The sequence below is a fragment of the Ranitomeya imitator genome, chromosome 2 (assembly GCF_032444005.1).
Source record: "Ranitomeya imitator isolate aRanImi1 chromosome 2, aRanImi1.pri, whole genome shotgun sequence".
Lineage (NCBI taxonomy): Eukaryota > Metazoa > Chordata > Amphibia > Anura > Dendrobatidae > Ranitomeya > Ranitomeya imitator.
In genome coordinates, this window is record NC_091283.1 from 585,542,243 (window position 1) to 585,566,413 (window position 24,171).

At 42.1% G+C, this 24,171-nt stretch overlaps 1 protein-coding gene across 1 annotated transcript in view; it reads left to right on the top strand.

The window, feature by feature from the left end:
* Nucleotides 1-19,728: 19,728 nt before the first annotated feature.
* The window catches only part of TGM2 (transglutaminase 2), a 73,032-nt gene continuing 68,589 nt past the window's right edge, over nt 19,729-24,171 (top strand). Inside the window, exon 1 of the mRNA XM_069752275.1 lies at nt 19,729-19,802. Within this exon, the coding sequence (XP_069608376.1) occupies nt 19,793-19,802 (10 nt within the window). The 5' untranslated portion in view covers nt 19,729-19,792. The remainder of the gene's footprint in view (nt 19,803-24,171) is intronic.

Genomic DNA, 24,171 nt, shown 5'->3' on the forward strand with positions numbered 1-24,171 from the left:
GTATATAGTATATACCTGTGTGTCATCTCCTCTGTATATAGTATATACGTGTGTGTCATCTCCTCCTGTATATAGTATATACCTGTGTGTCATCTCCTCCTGTATATAGTATATATGTGTGTCATCTCCTCCTGTATATAGTATATACCTGTGTGTCATCTCCTCCTGTATATAGTATATACCTGTGTGTCATCTCCCCTGTATATAGTATGTACCTGTATGTCATCTCCCCTGTATATAGTTTATACCAGTGTGTCATCTCCTCCTGTATATAGTATGTACCTGTATGTCATCTCCCCTGTATATAGTATATACCTGTGTGTCATCTCCTCCTGTATATAGTATATACCTGTATGTCATCTCCTCCTGTATATAGTATATACCTGTGTGTCATCTCTCCTTTATATAGTATATACCTGTGTGTCATCTCCCCTGTATATAGTATATATGTGTGTGTCATCTCCTCCTGTATATAGTATATACCTGTGTGTCATCTCCTCCTGTATATAGTATATACTTGTGTGTCATCTCTCCTGTATATAGTATACAGTGGGGCAAAAAAGTATTTAGTCAGTCAGCAATAGTGCAAGTTCCACCACTTAAAAAGATGAGAGGCGTCTGTAATTTACATCATAGGTAGACCTCAACTATGGGAGACAAACTGAGAAAAAAAAATCCAGAAAATCACATTGTCTGTTTTTTTAACATTTTATTTGCATATTATGGTGGAAAATAAGTATTTGGTCAGAAACAAAATTTCATCTCAATACTTTGTAATATATCCTTTGTTGGCAATGACAGAGGTCAAACGTTTTCTGTAAGTCTTCACAAGGTTGCCACACACTGTTGTTGGTATGTTGGCCCATTCCTCCATGCAGATCTCCTCTAGAGCAGTGATGTTTTTGGCTTTTCGCTTGGCAACACGGACTTTCAACTCCCTCCAAAGGTTTTCTATAGGGTTGAGATCTGGAGACTGGCTAGGCCACTCCAGGACCTTGAAATGCTTCTTACGAAGCCACTCCTTCGTTGCCCTGGCGGTGTGCTTTGGATCATTGTCATGTTGAAAGACCCAGCCACGTTTCATCTTCAATGCCCTTGCTGATGGAAGGAGGTTTGCACTCAAAATCTCACGATACATGGCCCCATTCATTCTTTCATGTACCCGGATCAGTCGTCCTGGCCCCTTTGCAGAGAAACAGCCCCAAAGCATGATGTTTCCACCACCATGCTTTACAGTAGGTATGGTGATTGATGGATGCAACTCAGTATTCTTTTTCCTCCAAACACGACAAGTTGTGTTTCTACCAAACAGTTCCAGTTTGGTTTAATCAGACCATAGGACATTCTCCCAAAACTCCTCTGGATCATCCAAATGCTCTCTAGCAAACTTCAGACGGGCCCGGACATGTACTGGCTTAAGCAGTGGGACACGTCTGGCACTGCAGGATCTGAGTCCATGGTGGCGTAGTGTGTTACTTATGGTAGGCCTTGTTACATTGGTCCCAGCTCTCTGCAGTTCATTCACTAGGTCCTCCCGCGTGGTTCTGGGATTTTTGCTTATCGTTCTTGTGATCATTCTGACCCCACGGGGTGGGATTTTGCGTGGAGCCCCAGATCGAGGGAGATTATCAGTGGTCTTGTATGTCTTCCATTTTCTAATTATTGCTCCCACTGTTGATTTCTTCACTCCAAGCTGGTTGGCTATTGCAGATTCAGTCTTCCCAGCCTGGTGCAGGGCTACAATTTTGTTTCTGGTGTCCTTTGACAGCTCTTTGGTCTTCACCATAGTGGAGTTTGGAGTCAGACTGTTTGAGGGTGTGCACAGGTGTCTTTTTATACTGATAACAAGTTTAAACAGGTGCCATTACTACAGGTAATGAGTGGAGGAAAGAGAAGACTCTTAAAGAAGAAGTTACAGGTCTGTGAGAGCCAGAAATCTTGATTGTTTGTTTCTGACCAAATACTTATTTTCCACCATAATATGCAAAAAAAATGATAAAAAAACAGACAATGTGATTTTCTGGATTCTTTTTTCTCAGTTTGTCTCCCATAGTTGAGGTCTACCTATGATGTAAATTACAGACGCCTCTCATCTTTTTAAGTGGTGGAACTTGCACTATTGCTGACTGACTAAATACTTTTTTGCCCCACTGTATATCTGTGTGTCATCTCCCCTGTATATAGTATATATCTGTATGTCATCTCCTCCTGTATTAGACCGTGTTCACACGTTACTTGGTCAGTATTTTTACCTCAGTATTTGTAAGCTAAATTGGCAGCCTGATAAATCTCCAGCCAACAGGAAGCCCTCCCCCTGGCAGTATATATTAGCTCACACATACACATAATAGACAGGTCATGTGTCTGACAGCTGCTGTATTTCCTATATGGTACATCTGTTGCTCTTGTAGTTTGTCTGCTTATTAATTAGATTTTTATTTTTGAAGGCTAATACCAGACTTGTGTGTGTTTTAGGGCGAGTTTCATGTGTCAAGTTGTGTTTGTTGAGTTGCATGTGGCGACATGCATGTAGCGACTTTTGTGAGATGAGTTTTGAGTGGTGACATGCGTGTAGCAACTTTTTGTGTGTCGAGTTGCATGTGACAGGTTAGTGTAGCAAGTTGTGTGCAGCAAGTTTTGCGCATGGCAAGTTTTGCACGTGGCGAGTTTTATGTGTGGTGTGTTTTGAGTATGTGCAAGTTTTGTGTGAGGCAACTTTTGCATGTGTTGCAACTTTTGTGCATGTGGCAATTTTTCCGCATGTGCAAGTTTTGCGTGTGGCGAGTTTTCCATAAGGTGAGTTTTGCTTGTGTGGCGAGTTTTGCGTGAGCCTAGTTTTGCATGTGGCGAGTTTTGAGCGGCGACTTTTGTGTTTCGACTTTTATGTTGTGAGGTTGGTGTATGTGTGGTGAAATGTGTGCTGAGGGTGGTATATGTGTTCAAGCACGTGGTAGTGTGTGGCACATTTTGTGTGTGTTCATATCCCCGTGTGTGGTGAGTATCCCATGTTGGGGCCCCACCTTAGCAACTGTACAGTATATACTCTTTGGTGCCATCGCTCTCACTCTTTAAAGGGAAGGTGCCGCAATTTTGTTTTTGTATTAAAAATGATTGTTTATATAAACAATTATTTTTAATACAAAATTATTTTTTATAACTTTAATATCTTTTTTATTATTAATTATTTTTGCAGCCACTGGGCGCCGCCATTTTGCTTTGCAGGAGTGTAAGTATAGCTGCACGACACTTACACTCTGCAAATACGGCAGCCCTGGGCATAGGAGGCTGCGGTCAGGAGCCGACCCCATACCTATCATTGTGCAATGTGCTGCTCCCTGCTGTGATGTGGCCACGCCCCCTGGGCTGTCACCACATCACAGCAGAGGCAGGAGATCGGCGCCATCTTTCTTCAGCCACAGTGGAGTGTACCTGTGAGCTCCACTGTGACTGAGAGCTGCGCAGTTGGAGGGGCAGCTCCATCTGTCTCCCCTCACACTGTCAGCGGCCGTTCCCTGTCCTCTGCTGCCTGTCTGATGTCCTCTTATCATGAGCTGCAGAGGTAACACGGGGGAGGGGGAGAGTCTCTCTGTGCTGCTCGCTCCCTGCCTCTCACTGCAGCCACTGATCAAGGACATCAGACCGTGGTGTATCTATGACTATACTGTGTGATACTGACTGCTGAGCCGAGTACGTAATCCTCTGCTGTGTGATACTGTGCTGAGCCGTGGGTGTGAGCAAATGGTTATGAATTTGGGGTCGGGGACAGCAAATGATGACTTGAGTTTGGGGTAGAACAAATAATGATAAATTGAGGTGGGGAAGTGTAAATTATTATGAATTAAGACTGGAGAGTGGGAAACAGTAAATGATTATGGATTGAAACTGGGGGTTGGGGAACATGAAATGATAACTTGAGGGTGAGGGTGGTTGAGAGCAAATTATGAATTTAGGGGGCTCCTGTTACTGTGCAGGGCAACACTATGTTGGTTTTTTTCTTCATCTGGCATAGTGTAGAAGTTGGGGAAATAGTGAGGAATGTGCTTTGGAAGCGGTGCTCTAGATAATTGTGTGTTATTTTCTGCAGAGACGAGTCCTTGCTGGAAGAAGGGATGACGGTCTATGTTGGATGGGGAAGAAAAGCAAAGATGAAGGACTTCATCTAGAGACATCACTGGTGAGTCAATGTGTTAAATGTACACTTACACTGTATATTATATAGAGAGCTCCTGTGTATAATGTAACAGGTGATCATGGTATTACCTGTACATTATACACTATATACAGAGCTCCTTTGTATAATATCACTGGTGATTAGTGAATTACCTGTACACTGACACTATATATAGAGTTGCTGTAAATAATGTGACCCGTGGTCACTGTATTATCTGTACACTGACACTATATACAGAGCTCCTGTGTATAATGTCACTGTTGATCACTGAATTACCTGTACACTGACACAATATACACAGCTCCTGTGTATAATGTCACTGGTAATCACTGTATTACCTCTTCATTGTCAATATATACAGAGCTCCTGTGTATAATGTCACCAGTGATCACTGTAATACCTGTACACAATACACTATATACAGATCTTCTGTGTATAATGTCACTGGTGATCATCATACTACCTGTACCCTGACACTATATACAGAGCTCCTGTGTATAATATCTCCAGTGATTACTGTATCACCTGCACACTGACACTATAAACAGAGCTCCTGTATATAATGTCACTGGTGATCCCTGTATTATCTATACACTGACAATATATACAGAGCTACTGGGTATAAAGGCACTGGTGATCATTGAATTACCTGTACACTAACACTATATACAGAGCTCCTGTGTATAATGTCACTGGTGATCACTGTATTACCTGTATATGGACACTATATACAGAGTTCCTGTGTATAATGTCACTGGTCATCACTGTATTATCTGTACACTGATACTATATACAGAGCTCCTGTGTATAATGTCACTGATGATCGCTGTATTATTTGTACACTGACACTATACACAGAGCTCCTGTATATGTCACCGGTGATCCTGGTATAATTATCCCAGTATTATTATCCCAGTGACAATATATACAGAGCTCCTGTGTATAAAAGCATTGGTGATCATTGAATTACCTGTACACTGACACTATATACAGAGCTCCTGTGTATAATGTCACTGGTGATCACTGTATTACCTGTATATGGACACTATATACAGAGTTCCTGTGTATAATGTCACTGGTCATCACTGTATTATCTGTACACTGATACTATATACAGAGCTCCTGTGTATAATGTCACTGATGATCGCTGTATTATTTGTACACTGACACTATACACAGAGCTCCTGTATATGTCACCGGTGATCCTGGTATAATTATCCCAGTATTATTATCCCAGTGACAATATATACAGAGCTCCTGTGTATAAAAGCATTGGTGATCATTGAATTACCTGTACACTGACACTATATACAGAGCTCCTGTGTATAATGTCACTGGTGATCACTGTATTACCTGTATATGGACACTTTATACAGAGTTCCTGTGTATAATGTCACTGGTCATCACTGTATTATCTGTACACTGATACTATATACAGAGCTCCTGTGTATAATGTCACTGATGATCGCTGTATTATTTGTACACTGACACTATACACAGAGCTCCTGTATATGTCACCGGTGATCCTGGTATAATTATCCCAGTATTATTATCCCAGTGACAATATATACAGAGCTCCTGTGTATAAAAGCATTGGTGATCATTGAATTACCTGTACACTGACACTATATACAGAGCTCCTGTGTATAATGTCACCAGTAATCCCTGTATTATCTGTACACTGACAATATATATAGAACTCCTGGATATAAAGGCACTGGTGATAACTGAATTACCTCTTCATTGACACTATATACTGTATATTATGTACGGAACTCCTGTGTATAATGACACTTATGGTAATATTAGCATTGTTATCTTTATTAATCATCAGTACTATAGTATTTTGTCACTACGTAGTGGTCACTAGGTGGTCTAGCCATGGTGTGACGGTATTTGTCCCTTATATGTCGTTTTATTGTTCAGTTAAAAAATGTATGTGACACATTCCCTTAAATACAAACAAATAAAAAATATACCTAAAAAGAGTATTTTATATTGTAACAAATGTTTAATAGGTTAGAGGAGGGCCCTGCTAAAAGAGTCTACCATGTTGTGGTTCCAAGCTTAAAAAATCTTTTTTTCACAACAAAAATTGATGACTATGTATGTGATATGGTATTCAATGGGAACTGTTGTGATTGGTGAGGATGTGGAGGAGAATTGGAGTTTTTCCAAGAGTGGGCGGTGGGACTGTGGAAGGTTCAAGGGGTAGAAGAGGAGCTGGGGTGGAGCCTGGGCAGAGTTTCAAAGGGGCTAAACAAATTTGCCAGTTTAGGGCCCTGAAATGCCCGGTGGCAGCCCTGAGGGCATCTATATCAGATTTTAGGCCTATAAGGCTGTGTCTGCATGATGGGTTTTTAAGCATAAGCAATGGAAAAAACAGATGGTTTAATTCTGCGCCGCCATAGGAAGAAGAATGATGGATGCCAATCGAAATAGTACATGGTTTATTCGTTAACACATTTCAAAGCATATAGCTTCTTCATCAGGGCAACCACACAATTGTGCTATTTTCCTCTATTTCTGTTTTCCCTCAAAAGATCCAATTTGCACTTTGTCTCCTTTTAGTCTCTCTTGCATGATGGGTTTTTGACGCTGCATATTTTTGCTGGGTCAAAAGAGTAGGATCTTACAGTTTCAGCAAAATGGATGAGATTTATAGAAATCTCATGCACACTGTACCTCTTTTTTACTTAATGTAAACTGACCTGAGGTGCGTGTTTCAATTTTTTTTGCGGGTACGCTGTGTTTTATGTATGGATTTTGCCTATAAACTTGCATGCATTTCATGCTGTGGAAACCTATCAAAAATGCAAATAATAAGCACATAATTATATCAATAAAGTTTTGTCAAAGCCAAATACCAGGAAGAATAAAAAACAAAGCAACTTTATTTAAAACATGACACACCAACTAGAGAAAGAAAATGCAACATTAAAAACACGTGAAAAAAATCAAGTAGCCTCATTTATTTAATAGGTGTAGAAAATTTACATAAAAAAAATCACTAATAGCTCATTGTGGGAACGAAGTCTAATGGGAAAGTAATGGTAAGGGTTTAATGTTAATTTCTACACACCTCTATATCTCTGTGGAGGGGTAGGGTCCTGCTGTGATTAAAAACGCCTGAGGCTTTAATCACAGCAGGACCCTACCCCTCCACAGAGATATAGATATAAGTCCAAGAGAAGATTCACATTAGGTTCCCATACAAATGAAGACTTTATTCTGAGAGGAATGGCATTATGTTAGGTCCTGGAAACACCTTAACGTGGCTTCCAGGTACACATGAATTGGCCAATTTATGCGCTAAGCATTCTCAGTTTTTCATATTTCTAGAGCAGTAATGCAATTCAATTTTCATATTTCATATTTGCATGCTATGGCGCTACAGAATACTTGTCTTTTATTCAGGCTCGGACTGGCTCACCGGAGAACCGGAGGATTCTCCGGTGGACCCAGGCACTGACACCTGCTCGCATACTGGCCAGCAGCTGCCTAGGGCCCCCACTGCTCCAGGGGCCCCCAGCCAGTGGCTACGGGGCCCCTGAGTCAAGGGGGCCCGCCCTGTGCCAGTAGCAGCAGCTGGAGACAGTATCCTGTCCCCGCTGCTAAAGCAAAATGAATATTCACGCTTCCCCACAAACACACAGCACCGCACACATACACACATGCAGGCACACAGAGCAGCTCACCTCCCGGCGTCCTGCTTCCTGTGTGAGGCAACCCAGCTGGATGACGTTATCATCCAGCGTGCTGCTGTCTCAGTCAGAAAGCTTCCAGCAAGGAAGAGGCTGCTGGGATGAGCTGCTGCTGCAGGGAGGTGAGCTGTGCTGTGTGCCTGTGTGTGTGTGTGTGCCTGCGTATGTGTGCGTGTGCCTGCGTGTATGTGTGTGTGAGTGTGTGTGTGTGCGCCTGCGTGTGTGTGTGTGTGATGAGCTGTTGCTGCAGAGAGGTCTGTGTGTATGTGTGGTGGTGAAGGACAATGTTATTGGTGGGGGGAGCCAATGATGGAGGTGATGGGCAATGATGGTGGTGGGGGCCGGGGGGAGACAATGATGGAGGTGATGGACAATGATGGTGGTGGGGGCAATGATGGAAGTGATGGGCAATGATGGTGGGGGGAAGACAATGATGGAGGTGAGGGGGGGCAATGATGGAAGTGATGGGCAATGATGGTGGGGGAGACAATGATGGAGGTGATGGGCAATGATGGTGAGGAAGGGAATGATGGAGGTGATGGGCAATGATGGTGGGGAGGCAATGATGGAGGTGATGGGCAATGATGGTGGTGGGGGAAGCAATGATGGAGGCGATGGGCAATGATGGAGGTGATAGGCAATGGAGGTGATAGGATATGATGTTGGGGAGGCAATGATGGTGGTGGGGGAGGCAATGATGGAGGTGCTGGGTAATGGTGGTGGTGGGAGGCAATGATGGAGGTGATGAAATGGGCAATGATGGTGGTGGGGGAGGCAATGATGGAGGTGATAGGCAATGATGGTGGTGGGAGGAGACAATGATGGAGGTGATGATGGAGGTGATGAAATGGACAATGATGGTGGGGGAGGAGGCAATGATGCAGGAGGTGGAATGGGCAGTGATGGAGGTGGTGGGGGAGAATGATAGGGGTGGAGGGGGAGAAGGCAATGATGGAGGTGGTGATGAGGACAAAGATGGGGTGGAGAGGTGCTGCATTATACTTTATGAGGGGGCTACATTATATTCTGTGGGGGGACTGCATTATTCTTAGGGGACTACATTATATTATGGGGGGGCTACATCATACTATGTGAGGAGGCTACAGTATACTCTATGGGGGGCTGCATTATATTCTGTGATGGGGCTGCATTCTCTCAGGGGACTACATTATATTCTATGGTGGGGACTGCGCTATACCTGAGGGGATTGCATTATATTTTGTGGGGTGCTGCATTATATTCTATGAGAGGGGACTGCATTATATTTTATGAGGGGGCTACATTATATTCTGTAAGGGGGCTACCCCCAACCCTTGCTACATAATTAAGATGTGAACTACCTTATATTATACCCTGATATTAGCGCTTTTTACCGCACAATTGGTGGTCTTGTATCAATTTCTATGTAGCTACGTAGTGGGCCCCAAGAATGATTTTCTCTGGTGGGCCCAAGGTGCTCCAGTCTGACGCTGCATTTATTGATAGATCGGGCGATTCTGAATGTGGTGATACAAAATATGTGTAGGTCTGATTTTATTGTTATTGTTTTATTTTGAATGGGGCGAAAGGGAGGTGATTTGAATATATATATATATATATATATATATATATATTTTTTTTTTTTTTTATTTATTTATTTATTTTTTTAAGTATTTTTAAAAACCTTTTTTTTTAAAAACTTTTGGCATGCTTCAATAGTCTCCATAGGAGACTAGAAGCTGCCATATCCCAATCGTACCTTTTTTTTTCTGGTACAGGAAATAAATGAACGTGTGAAACTGGCTTTTTGGGATGTGCTATTTGGTTGCATACTGTTTATCTGCAGCAGCCAACTTCTTTAGCTAACATAGGGGTGTGTGTGATATTCATAACCCCTCAAGGTAAGCACATTCTGCCTTTTCTCTTTGCAGATAAGACCCAATAGTGCTCATTGTCTTTTCAGTTTTTACCTATCCGTGTTTTATCGAATCGCACTCAGCCCAATGTTATACTATGGGGCAGCTCAGATCTGCGATTATTTTCTCATGCCGATTACAAAATCGGATCGCACTCGCCCATACAAGTCTATGGGTGTATGTGAAACATCAGATTGCAGATGTCATTTGAGTGCAGTTCCATTGATGGAGGAGATGGAGAAATTACTTTCTCCGTCTCCTCCGCACCTGTGCTGCGATGCTCTCATGCAAGAGGATCAAATCACAGAGCACTGACACTCGGATTACGCTCGCAGCGGAGTTTGAGCCCAGTGTCGTTTGCATAATCGACCCGATTCTGTCCCACAAGAGAACATACGCTCTTGTGACCCCAGCCTAATAGCAAGCAACAAGCCACCTATCCACAATGTGGTCAAGTCCTCAATTTGCAGATCTAACTGGCCCAATAACACCAATCTGAATTCACTTTAGGCTCAAATCAGATGAACGTATGAAAAAATCTTTCATCCAGAAAACGCATGATTTTCATTCATATTGTCATCTGTGTGACTGTTTTTTATGTCCATGTAACATTCGATTTTATGCATCAACAGTTTACAATGTATATGATCAAATACAGTTTTCTTGGTTAATAATGGCAATGTAGCCATAAAAATCAGATGCTACACAGATGATCTGCATGAGATACGATTTTTATCACTCATAGACTTGAAAGGGCTAGTCTCATCCGACACGGAAGAGAATAGTGCGCGCTGTGATTTTTGTGCATGGACGCTCTGTCCATGTGAATAAACTGTCATCTGAACAGCTCAAATGAATTACACTGGTCAGTGTGCTGTACGATTGTTAGACTAGGGCTGCACAGCAAATTTGTCCCTTGTCAGTGGTTCACAGAAAAGTTGTACAAGAACATCCATGTGACTTGTCTGCGACTTGCTGTCACACGACTATATTAGAGCTGTAATTTTGCTGTAAAGTAAGATAGCCGAGTTGCAACACGTCACAAGTTTCATGCGACTTGCATTGAAGTCTATGGCAAGCGAGTCTTGCCACTTGCAACTGAAAGTCCTACACATTTGGAACCATTTCCAATCTTGCTGTGCATGTTCATTCTATGTAGCATTTTTTAGTGCATTTTCAGGCTGGTTCCAAGCAGAATCCATTTAAAAACAACATTTTTGTTCTATTTGGGACCATTATAAGCATGGTGAAAATCAGTGAATAGACTTAGAAATGAAATATGTCATATCTGTCCTGCAAGTGTCATCAGATTTTGGTCGTAGCTAGGATTTTGGTTCAGGGGGGCGAAGCTTCGGAGTTGGCCCCTAGCCAGGCAACCTTGATTACAACTCGGTGACGCACCCTAATAATGGAGGAGAACCTCAGCAGATGACTGCGTTGTTACTGAAGATAATCTCTATACAAAGACCAACATGGATATTACCGCCATATGGTCAGTGGTAGATACCAGTCCTACAGAACATGTAACAGATCACTGCACAGTTACAGGTGGTGACTTACCGCTAACATTCTTTCTGATGGAATTGTTCACTTTTCCGGTCTTTTCCATCTGGCCCAAACCGACATGGCAACTTCTTCCAGCCAGGACTCAGGTGCAGAGATTGGAACAAAGACACATTTCACGTCTGGTATTTTCAGCATGTCACCATCTATTCCCAACCTGCACAAACTCCTCATCCTACTGTTACCCCAATACTGAGCTGCTGCTGCCGTATGTGTCTCTATTACTGCTCCTGATATCCCAATACTGAGCCGCTGATGCTGTATGTGTCCCTATTACTGCCCCTGATACCCCAATACTGAGCCGCTGCTTCCGTATGTTTCCCTATTACTGCACCTGATACCCCAATACTGAGCCGCTGCTGCCGTATGTGTCCCTATTACTGCACCTGCTGTGTGGTTCTCTGTGCCCTCTAAATTCTAAAGCACCGCTCTATAATATAGTAATGTTGGGCGCAAGTGCCCTAGAAAACAGTGGCCACATTTTGCTCCCTAGAAAGTAATAACTTCCTCTGTGTGCCCCTTTGATAGTCACAGTAACTTGAGTTCCCCTATAACAATAAGTGCCCACTTAACATTGAATAATATCCTGCGTTTCCCTCCTGTACAGCTCCCCTACACACAGTAATGTACACCCACACAGTATACTGACCCCTTAGTAGCCCCCAAACTGCTTGATGGCCCCAATGTTGTGTGATGGCCCCTTCGCTATAATCCCCACATCCCCTTTTGAAAAAGCTTGGCGGCGAAACGTGCGTCAAGGGGTTCCTGGTGTGCAGTGGGTGAGCTGTCCGGTTTACATATGGGTAAGCATGCAGTGGGTATTGTTCATTTACTAATGGATTTAGGGTTCACCCCATAGAATACTGTCTGTTGACAGCGGGGGATATATGCAGGATTTAACTATGTCTATGGCCCTATACTAGTAACATTCTTATCCCCGGATGTACGCTATACTCCCCATGTACACCTGTACTACTAGAGTTTTTCCTCCTTAGTTTCCATCTGTTACGGTGCTTATCTGCAATTTTATTGGTGTTATATTTTTGGAACTTTTTGTAATGTTTATATGGTATAAATAAAGGTATTTGTTTTTACTATGGTATCTGGGATTTTCTTACTCCATTTCTTTGTTAGTATTTATGACCCTTGGAGTGGCCCTATTAAACCAGTTTATCTGGGTATTACGAGTGGGAGAGATGCATTGCACTACTCTCGGCCCTATAGTACTTTTGTGCTTCATGATTCTTTGTTGTATAATCCCCACACTGTATGATGGCCCCTTAGATAGCCTCCATATAGTATAATGTGCCAGATAGTCCTCAATATAGTATAAAGCTCTCCCCATAGGCCTGTATAGTATAATGCTCTCCCCATAGGCCTGCATAGTATAATACACTACCCATAGGCCTGTATAGTATAATGCATTCCCCATAGGCAGCCTGTATAGTATAATGCATTCCCCATATGCAGCCTGTATAGTATAATGCGCCCCTGTAGGCAGCCAGTATAGTATCAGGCAGCCAGTATAGTATAATGCACCCCATAGGCAGCCAGTATAGTATAATGCACCCCCTTAGGCAGCCAGTATAGTATAATGCACCCCCATAGGCAGCCAGTATAGAATAATGCACCTCATAGGCAGCCAGTATAGTATAATGCACCCCCATTGGCAGCCGGTATAGTGTAATGCACTCCTATAGGCAGCCAGTACAGTATAATGCACCCCCATTAGGCAGCCAGTGCAATATAATGCACCCCCATTAGGCAGCCAGTACAGTATAGTGCACCCTCATAGGCAGCCAGTACAGTATAATTCACCTTCATAGGCAGCCAATATAGTAAAATGCACCCCCATAGGCAGTCAGTATAGTATAATGCCCCCCTATAGGCAGCCAGTACAGTATAATTCACCACCATAGGCAGCCTGTATAGAATAATGCACCCTCATAGGCAGCCAGTACAGTATAATGCCCCCCATTAGGCAGCCAGTACAGTATAATGCACCCCCATAGTTAGCCAGTACAGTATAATGCACCCTCATAGGCAGCCAGTACAGTATAATGCACCCTCATAGGCACCATAGTGGACCCTGCGATGATGAGCGGGGGGGCCCACTGGTGGCACAGGGCCCCCCACCGTCTCCTCAGGGGCCCATAGCGGCCGAGCAGGGAGATCGATTCTCCCTGTTCTGCCGCAGACTGTAACTGTATCGGCACAATGTGCTCGCCAATACAGTTACATACCGTAGCTCCGGGTGGGGCCCCTCAGAGCGCAAGGCCCGGTGGCCACCACCACCTCTGCCCCACCGGTAGCTATGCTACTGTCGTTTTCACATGAGCATAATTAACTATGCAAATGTGGACTACAATGCCGAGACTTGCTAAGAATTTCCCAACCTGAATTTACAGCCTCATAGACATACAGGTGCTTCTCACAAAAGTAGAATATCATCAAAAAGTTAATTTATTTCAGTTCAATACAAAAAGTGAAACTCATATATAGTCATTACAAACAGAGTGATGTATTTCAAGTGTTTATTTCTGTTAATGTTGATGTTTATGGCTTACAGTCAATGAAAACCCAAAAGTCATTATCTCAGTAAATTAGAATAATTAACAACAATCACCTGCAAAGGTGTTTAAAAGGGTCCCTTAGTCTGTTTTAGAAGGCTCCACAGTCATGGGGATGATGGCTGACTTGACAGATGTCGACAAGGCAGTCATCGACACATTCCACAGCAAAAGTAAACTTTGCATTTAATTTGGAAATCAAGGTCCCAGAGTCTGGAGGAAGAGTGGAGAGGCCACAATCCAAGCTGCTGAGGTCTAGTGTGAAGTTTCCACAATCAGTGATGGTTTGGGGAGCCATGTCATCTGCTGGTGTAGGTCCACTGTGTTTTATCAAGACCAAAGTCAGCATAGCCGTCTACCAGGAAATTTTAGAGCCCTTGATGCTTCCCTCTGCTGACAAGCTTTTTGGAGATGGAAATGTAATTCTCCAGCAAGACTTGCCACCTGTCCACACTGCCAAACATACCAATACCTGATTTAAAAACAACAGTATCGCTGTGCTTGATTGGCCAGCAAACTTGCCTGACCTTAATCCCATGGAGAATCTATGGGGTATTGTCAAGACGAAGATGAGAGACCAGACCCAACAATTCAGACGAGATGAAGGCTTCAATAACCTGGGCTTCAATAACACCTCAGCAGTGCCACAGGCTGATCGCCTCCATGCTGCGCTACATTGATGCAGTAATTGATGCCAAAGGAGCCCCGACCAAGTAGTGAGTGCATTTACTGAACATACATTTCAGTAGGCCAACATTTCGGATTTTAAAATCATCATATTTTCAAGCTGGTGTTATAAAGTTTTCTAATTTACTGAGATAATGACTTTTGGGTTTTCATTGGCTGTAAGCCATAATCATCAACATTGACAGAAATAAACACTTGAAATAGATCACTCCCTTTCTGTATTGAAGAACTGAAATAAATTATCTTTTTGATGATATTCTAATTTTGTGAGAAGCACCTGTATGTGACGCTGTGGGTTCAAATCAGGAAAGCTGTGATCAGTCTGGGAAATGTGGTTCTCATACTGACTGTGAGATATGTACGGACATATCCTAAGTTGCCATTTAAGGAAGTGGCAGAGGTTATGCCTGACACTCTACCCACCGCGATGGCCAGTTTTTCATCACGACCAGCAGCCACTGGACAGCTGCATGTAGTCGGAGCTTCAGCTGTACTGCCACCGTACCATCTGGGTACAGGAGAATTTTTTTGATGAACAACTGTTCATGTTTTTATGTACGTGAAAAATCACAAAAGGCTGAATGAAGCCTTACTTCGGGGTGAATGGTGTAGGAAATATATATATATATATATATATATATATATGTATTAAAATTACTTGAATATCCAAATGAAACCCCGTAAAAAGTATAGTAATTAATGTGCTGCTATATCTACTATATAAAGCTGAATGTGTGTATGTGTGTGTGTGTGTGTGTGTATGTCCGGGATTGGCATCTGCACTGTCGCAGCTACAGCCACAAAATTTTGCACAGTCACACGTCTGGACCCCGAGAGCGTCATAGGCTACGTTGTGAGGTGAAATTTTAACCCCGCGCGTTCCAATTCACCAAACAATTTTGCCCCTATCTACATAATGGGGAAAAAAGTGAAAGGAAAAGTGTTGGAGGCGTCGCAGCTACAGAAACAAAATTTTGCACAGTCACACGTCTGGACCCTGAGAGCGTCATAGGCTACGTTGTGAGGTGAAATTTTAACCCCGCGCTTTCCAATTCACCAAACAATTTTGCCCCTATCTACATAATGGGGAAAAAGGTGAAAGGAAAAGTGTTGGAGGCGTCGAAGCTACAGCCACAAAATTTTGCACAGTCACACGTCTGGACCCCGAGAGCGTCATAGGCTACGTTGTGAGGTGAAATTTTAACCCCGCGCTTTCCAATTCACCAAACAATTTTGCCCCTATCTACATAATGGGGAAAAAGTGAAATGAAAAGTGTTGGAGGCGTCGCAGCTACAGCCACAAAATTTTGCACAGTCACACGTCTGGACCCTGAGAGCGTCATAGGCTACGTTGTGAGGTGAAATTTTAACCCCGCGCGTTGCAATTCACCAAACAATTTTGCCCCTTATCTACATAATGGGGAAAAAAGTGAAAGGAAAAGTGTTGGAAGCGTCGCAGCTACAGCCACAAAATTTTGCACAGTCACACGTCTGGACCCTGAGAGCGTCATAGGCTACGTTGTGAGGTGAAATTTTAACCCCGCGCGTTCCAATTCACCAAACAATTTTGACCCTTATCTACATAATGGGGAAAAAAGTGAAAGGAAAAGTGTTGGAAGCGTCGCAGCTACAGCAACAAAATTTTGCACAGTCACACGTCTGGACCCCGAGAGCGTCATAGGCTACGTTGTGAGGTGAAATTTTAACCCCGCGCTTTCCAATTCACCAAACAATTTTGCCCCTATCTACATAATGGGGAAAAAGTGAAATGAAAAGTGTTGGAGGCGTCGCAGCTACAGCCACAAAATTTTGCACAGTCACACGTCTGGACCCTGAGAGCGTCATAGGCTACGTTGTGAGGTGAAATTTTAACCCCGCGCGTTGCAATTCACCAAACAATTTTGCCCCTTATCTACATAATGGGGAAAAAAGTGAAAGGAAAAGTGTTGGAAGCGTCGCAGCTACAGCCACAAAATTTTGCACAGTCACACGTCTGGACCCTGAGAGCGTCATAGGCTACGTTGTGAGGTGAAATTCTAACCCCGCGCTTTCCAATTCACCAAACAATTTTGCCCCTATCTACATAATGGGGAAAAAGTGAAATGAAAAGTGTTGGAGGCGTCGCAGCTACAGCCACAAAATTTTGCACAGTCACACGTCTGGACCCTGAGAGCGTCATAGGCTACGTTGTGAGGTGAAATTTTAACCCCGCGCGTTCCAATTCACCAAACAATTTTGACCCTTATCTACATAATGGGGAAAAAAGTGAAAGGAAAAGTGTTGGAAGCGTCGCAGCTACAGCAACAAAATTTTGCACAGTCACACGTCTGGACCCTGAGAGCGTCATAGGCTACGTTGTGAGGTGAAATTTTAACCCCGCGCGTTCCAATTCACCAAACAATTTTGACCCTTATCTACATAATGGGGAAAAAAGTGAAAGGAAAAGTGTTGGAAGCGTCGCAGCTACAGCAACAAAATTTTGCACAGTCACACGTCTGGACCCTGAGAGCGTCATAGGCTACATTGTGAGGTGAAATTTTAACCCCGCGCTTTTCAATTCACCAAACAATTTTGCCCCTATCTACATAATGGGGAAAAAAGTGAAAGGAAAAGTGTTGGAGGCGTCGCAGCTACAGAAACAAAATTTTGCACAGTCACACGTCTGGACCCTGAGAGTGTCATAGGCTACGTTGTGAGGTGAAATTTTAACCCCGCGCTTTCCAATTCACCAAACTATTTTTCCCCTATCTACATAATGGGGAAAAGTGAAAGGAAAAGTGTTGGAGGCAAATTGACAGCTGCCAGATGTGAACAAGGGGGACTTAAAGAATGAGAGCGATGGCGCCAAGGAGTATATACCGATCAGTTGCTAAGGTGGGGCCCCGACATGAGATACTCACCACACATGGGGATATGAACACACACAAAATGCGCCACACACTACCACGTGCTTGAACACATATACCACCCTCAGCACACATTTCACCACACATACACCAACCTCGCCACATAAAAGTCGAAACACAAAAGTCGCCGCTCAAAACTCACCACGCGCAAAACTCGCCACATGCAAAAACTAGGCTCACGCAAAACTCGCCACAAGTGCAAAACTCACCTCATGGAAAACTCGCCACACGCAAAATTTGCACACGCGGAAAAATTGCGACATGCACAAAATTTGCAACACATGCAAAAGTTGCCTCACACAAAACTTGCACATACTCAAAAGGCACCAGACATAAAACTCACCACGTGCAAAACTCGCCATGAGCAAAACTTGCTGCACACAACCTGCTACACTAACCTGTCACATGCAACTCGACACACAAAAAGTTGCTACACACATGTTGCCACACAAAACTCATCTCACAAAAGTCGCTACATGCATGTCGCCACACACAACTCAACACACACAACTTGACAGACGAAACTCGCCCTAAAACACACACAAGTCTGGTATTAGTCTTCAAAAATAAAAATCTGATTAATAAGCAGACAAACTACAAGAGCAACAAATGTACCATATAGGAAATACAGCAGCTGTCAGTCACATGACCTGTCTATTATGTGTATGTGTGAGCCTCTATATACTGCCAGGGGGAGGGCTTCCTGTTGGCTGGGGATTTATCAGGCTGCCAATTTATCTTACAAATACTGAGGTAAAAATACTGAGCAAATAACGTGTTAACGAGGTCTAATACAGGAGATCACACAGGTATATACTATATACAGGGGAGATGACACACAGATATATACTATATACAGGAGAGATGACACACAGGTATATACTATATAGAGGAGGAGATGACATACAGGTACATACTATATACAGGAGGAGATGACATACGGGTATATACTATATACAGGAGGAGATGACATACAGGTATATGCTATATATAGAAGATGACATACAGGTATATACTATATACAGGAGGAGATGACACACAGATATATACTATATACAGGGGAGATAACACACAGCAGGTATATACTATATACAGGAGGAGATGACATACAGATATATACTATATATAGAAGGAGATGACATACAGGTATATACTATATATAGGAGGAGATGACATACAGGTATTTACTATATATAGGAGGAGATGACATACAGGTATATACTATATACAGAGGAGATGACACACAGCAGGTATATACTATATACAGGGGAGATGACATACAGGTATATACTATATACAGGAGATGACATACAGGTGTATACTATATATAAGGGAGATGACAAACATGTATATACTGAGGTGAAAATGAGAGGTGTGAGGTGAAAATGAAAAGGTGTGAGTGCAAAATGAGAGGAGTGAGGGAAAATAGTGTAGTGATCGGAAAATGACAGATGTGAGGTCGAAATGACAAGTGTTAGGCGGGAATGAGGAGTGAGGGAGAAAATGAGAGGTGTGAGGGAGAAAATGAGAGATGTGATTGGGAAAATGAGAGGAGTGATGGGAAAATAAGAGAAGTGACGTGCTATAAGTAACCACAGATATTTACTATGCCCAGGCAACGCCGGGCTCTTCAGCTAGTTATGCAATAAAGGCACAAAAATTGCATTTAACACCATACTGTACCCCAGTCTCTATTCAAACAATACAAAATGTCAAAAACAGTGAGCAGTTCATCAGTTAATGTATTTGAAGTGGGAAATACAAAAATAAAGTTAGGTTGATGTTTAATCTACATGAAAGCTGAAATTGTAGGAACCCATTTACCCAGAAGTCAAATTTAGACACATTCATGGCCAACTATACAAACCATAATAGCACTAGTGACACATATTTTGGCCCCTGATCCTATTAAAAAGCAGCATTGTATAGGCACCAGTCTCTGCCAAGACATAGTTCCTCTCGTCATGCCAGCTTAGATGTACATGCCAATGAGTGTTATAATATCCTGTGGACATAAAGAACTTTTGAAGTTACACAAACACAGTAATAGTTCTTACAAATATTCCTCCTCCTGAATTTGGAAGTCTGGTTCTAGTTTAGAAAATCTTGGCTTCTCGGCCATGAATGGGTTAGAGCTATCCCCCTCCTTTGCAAATTGTCACCCACAGCTTGGGCTGTGAGCAAAGTTCTCCCTTTGAGTCCCACCCCAGGGGTGTGCGCAGGAGAGGCTGTATAAAAACTCCTCGCTATAGTTAGGGTATACTCTTAGTACTGGAGGGGAGGTCAGTGCAGGACCATGGCAGAAGGTACTGTGTGTCTGAGGGCTTCTTGTGTGTGTGCTTTAGTAGCAGGATCTGCATAGAGCATGGGAGCCATGTACATAGGAGCAGAGATCATTATCTAGATAGGAGTAGAGCTGTTTGTTATTTCCCATAAGCTGTTCCTGTGGCTTATTGTAACCTCTAAGATGGCACAAATGTATCTGTGTGTTGTGTATATTACATGCAATCATGGCTTATTTATTAACCAAATGACACTACAGTATCTATGTCACCAATCAGCTATTAGGTCCGAAGAAGTGTTCTTTAGATATACCTTTTGGCTAATTTTTTGATCCCATGGAGGAGATATAATATCGCCAAATTGGTAACAAAAAAATGTATATGCATTCTTATTTCATATATAAATGTCTGATAGGTGCCCTTCATGGTGGTCGGTGGCCACTTTTCACATTGTGTGGCCCATTCAAAAACAAAAAAAAACCTTAAACCATAATCAGGTTCCTCGCATCATGTTCTCATTCACTTTATGCAGTTAATAGCCCTCTGTGTCTGTACTGCTACATATTTAGGCTGATATCTGATTCATGCAGCTTTACATGAACACCCGAGCCTTACACTATGGCTGGTCCGAATAACTAAAGCAATTGTTACCATCCACCTCTCGTGTCTCCCCTTTTCCTCATAGATTGTAAGCTTGCGAGCAGGGTCCTCATTCCTCCTGGTATCTGTTTTGAACTGTAATTTCTGTAATGCTGTAATGTCTATTGTCTGTACAAATCCCCTCTATAATTTGTACAGCGCTGCGGAATATGTTGGCGCTATATAACTAAAATTATTATTATTATTATTATTATGGTCTATGGAAGTTACAGAAAGTTCCAATTGCCAAGAGACCCCCTCGTTCTTCCCAGAAGCAGGGCGATAAATACCAGATCACTATAAAACATTGACGTACTATACTATAAATAACTACAAATACAATTATGTGATGACAACTAATTAATAGATTTTTTTCCCACAACCCCCCGCCCCTAGAAAAGAAAAATGAAATCTTTCTTTATTTTACATACTTCATAGATTTATATCCTCTTGTCTTTGCTGATAACTTTCCTATTCATGTTGGACATTTGTGAATTTCTATTTGCAGAGGTCCTTTACAAACAACATAGCGTGATAATTTAACCCCTTCACGCCGCAGCCCATTTTCCTTTTTTGTGTTTGTTTTTTTGCTCCCCTGCTTCTCAGAGCCATAACTGCTTCCCATAGGCATAACATTTTTATTTTTCGGTCAATATGGCCATGTGAGGGCTTGGTTTTTTGTGGAATGAGTTATACTTTTGAATGAGACACCATTGGTTTTGCCATATCGTGTACTGGAAAGCAGGAAAAACCCTGTTCACTAAATGCTAAAACTGACTTGTCATTCTGATTCTTCAGGTTATTACGAGTTCGTAGATACCAAACATGTATAGGTTGTTTTTTTATTTAAGTGGTGAAAAAAAATCCAAAGTTAAAAAAAAAAAATTGCCTCATTTCTGAGACCTATAGCATTTCCATTTTTCGAGATCTGGGGCTGGATGAGGGCTTATTTTTTGTGTGCCGAGCTGATGTTTTTACTGATACCATTTTGGTGCAGATACGTTCTTTTGATCACCCGTTATTGCATTTTAATGCAATGTTGCGGCGACCAAAAAAACATAATTCTGCCGTTTTGCCTTTTTTTTTCACTATGACATTTACGGAACGGATTAATTCTTTTTATATGTTGATAGATCGGGCAATTCTGAACGCGCCAATACCAAATATGTGGTTTTTTAAAATTGTTTTATTTTGAATGGGGGTGATTTGAACATTTACACTTTTTAATATTTTTAAAAACATTTTTTTTCACTTTTTTCTTGCTTCAATAGTCTCCATGGGAGTCTAGAAGCTGCGATCATACGATCGCTTGTGTTACATAGAGCAAGGCTGCAGCCCTTGCCGACAGCTGGGCGGCGCAAAAAGCAATACGGCAATGACAACCACAGAGGTCTGCTGCAGACCCCGGGTTGTCATGTGAACCCATTGACGACCTGGTTAACAGCCGCGAGCGGATCGCGATTCCACCCACGGCTGTTAGGGGCACATGTGAGCTGTTCAAATCAGACTACATGTGCTGGGAAAGATGTGAGCTCAGCGCCCACATCAAAGGTAGAGACACAATAATAATAATCTTTATTTTTATATAGCGCTAACATAAAACATGCGCAGTATATGTACGGCGCATGTTGTGAAGGGTTAGGGGTTTTTAAAGAATATGATGAATACTTTTTTTTGTTTTATAAGCAAACCTCAGGGAACTTTTTCTAACCAATACACTCCCAAAGCAAACACTTGAAACATATACCGTATGTATGTCTAGTCGAATTTTTTAACTCGAGGTTTAACAAAAGATGTTGGTTTTTTTTAAGTTTGTTCCAAACATATAATGTTGGTCTATACCTTATACAGTTACATTTCTCTTCCACTGTACAAGTTTTTTTTTTTTTGTCGTATACTTTACAGTATTTGGATATCTTGCTTTTGTTCACACACAAATTTGTATCAAACATATAGGGCCTGAGTGATTTAAAATTTTATTTGTGGCATTTGCTGACATTTTTTTAATCAAAATGGTGCATGTAGTTCATGAATTTGATGTCAAATTTAAAAAAACTCTGTATGTTTTGTCTTTAACCGTTTTTGAGAATTTGAAGTGCGAAATCCTTTAAAATATTAAGTTTGGCAAATCAAAAAAAATCTACCAGATTCCTTGCTCCAGACAGGGATTGCAATGAGCTGCATATAAATAATGCAATATTAAAAAGAGTTGCATTTTGTGAACCTTTCTAAAAATTTGGATAAGCAAAGTTATTCAGGACAAATTGAAAAAGACTTAAAAAAAAGAAAGACAACTTAAAAAATGGTACAAAACATATAGAGCATAAGGTGCAAATACTAATACTACTATTGCAGCCATAGATCAAATATTATTTTAAGTGAATCTTACACACATTGATGCATTTTAAGCCCCTTCAGCCGGAATGGGTATTTGAAAGGTTTTACTCAGAATCAAAAGATATCTCCTATTCTCTTCATAGGGGATAAGTTACTGATCATAGGGGATCTGACCAGTGGAACCACTAATGATCCCAAGAAATGGACTCTGGATCCTGGGAACCATGCTCTTCAGAGCCCCATCTTCAGTGGAACAAGGTTCACATACTCAACCCCCACTCCATTCATTGTCCATGGTTCTCTCACTGGAAGTCAATTCTCATACTCCTGTGATATTTGCAGTAGTCTAAACTCATGAATTAACAGCATTTTATTAGTGACTTACTAATAAAAGATGTCAGCACATTTCTTTAAAGCGAACCTGTCAGCAGCATTTTGCTCAGTAAACTACAGACATTGCCAGGTTGGTATTGTTAAACTGATTAAAATGATACCTGGGGTGAAGAAATCCATCTTGTGGTTCTTGTTTAATCAGCAGGTCTTTCCTTGGTTTCTCTGGCTTGCAGTAGGAAGATAAGACTCTGCCTACAGTCCCACCCCAGAGCATGTGCATATCATTAACTGAAAACATCTAACTGATTTCACAAGAACCACAAGACTGATTTCTCCACCCCAGGTATCATTTTAATCAGTTTAACATCACCAACCTGACAGTGGCTGTAGTTTGCTGAACAAAATCCCGCTGACAGGTTCGCTTTAAGGTTCAATTTGAATCACTATTAAAGGGTTTGTCCAATGGTTATTTATTTGTGCATGGATTAATTAAAAATTAAAAAGTAGGCACATATACCATCCGGGATACCCACTGATCCAGTGCACGCTGCTATGTAATTGGCTGCAGTAGTCAAGTGACTAGATGGGTGCATAATCGGGAGAAACATCAGATAACACCCTCTTCCAGTCAGCTGAAGGCTGTAGCTTGGTGCTGTGACTTTCAAACAGGGGCAGACGTCAACAGAAACTGCCAAAGCGGCCTGCACTGGATCCAAGGGGGTGCTTTAAGGTAAGTATGCCACTGTTTGTTATGTTTAAACACTCCAGATGTTTTTTTTTAGTTCAGCACTGAAGTGGTACTTCTAATCTAGGTTCCCTGACCCTAGTATTATACTCACCCTCTGCTTTCTTCAGCTGTTCCCTACACTGCCCTGGTCCTGCCCCCAACATCTTGTGACCTCAACTTCTGACTGACTGAAAGTCAGAGGTAACGGTCACAAGCTCTCAATGTAAGTCTATGAGAGCCTCGGACTGGTCTTGATCTGCTTACAGACTAACATTGAGTTGTGACTTCCGGCTCACGTTCCAAACACTGGAGCGATCTGTCAGGTCACAAACTGCAAATCTGAGCAGGGCCTGTGGC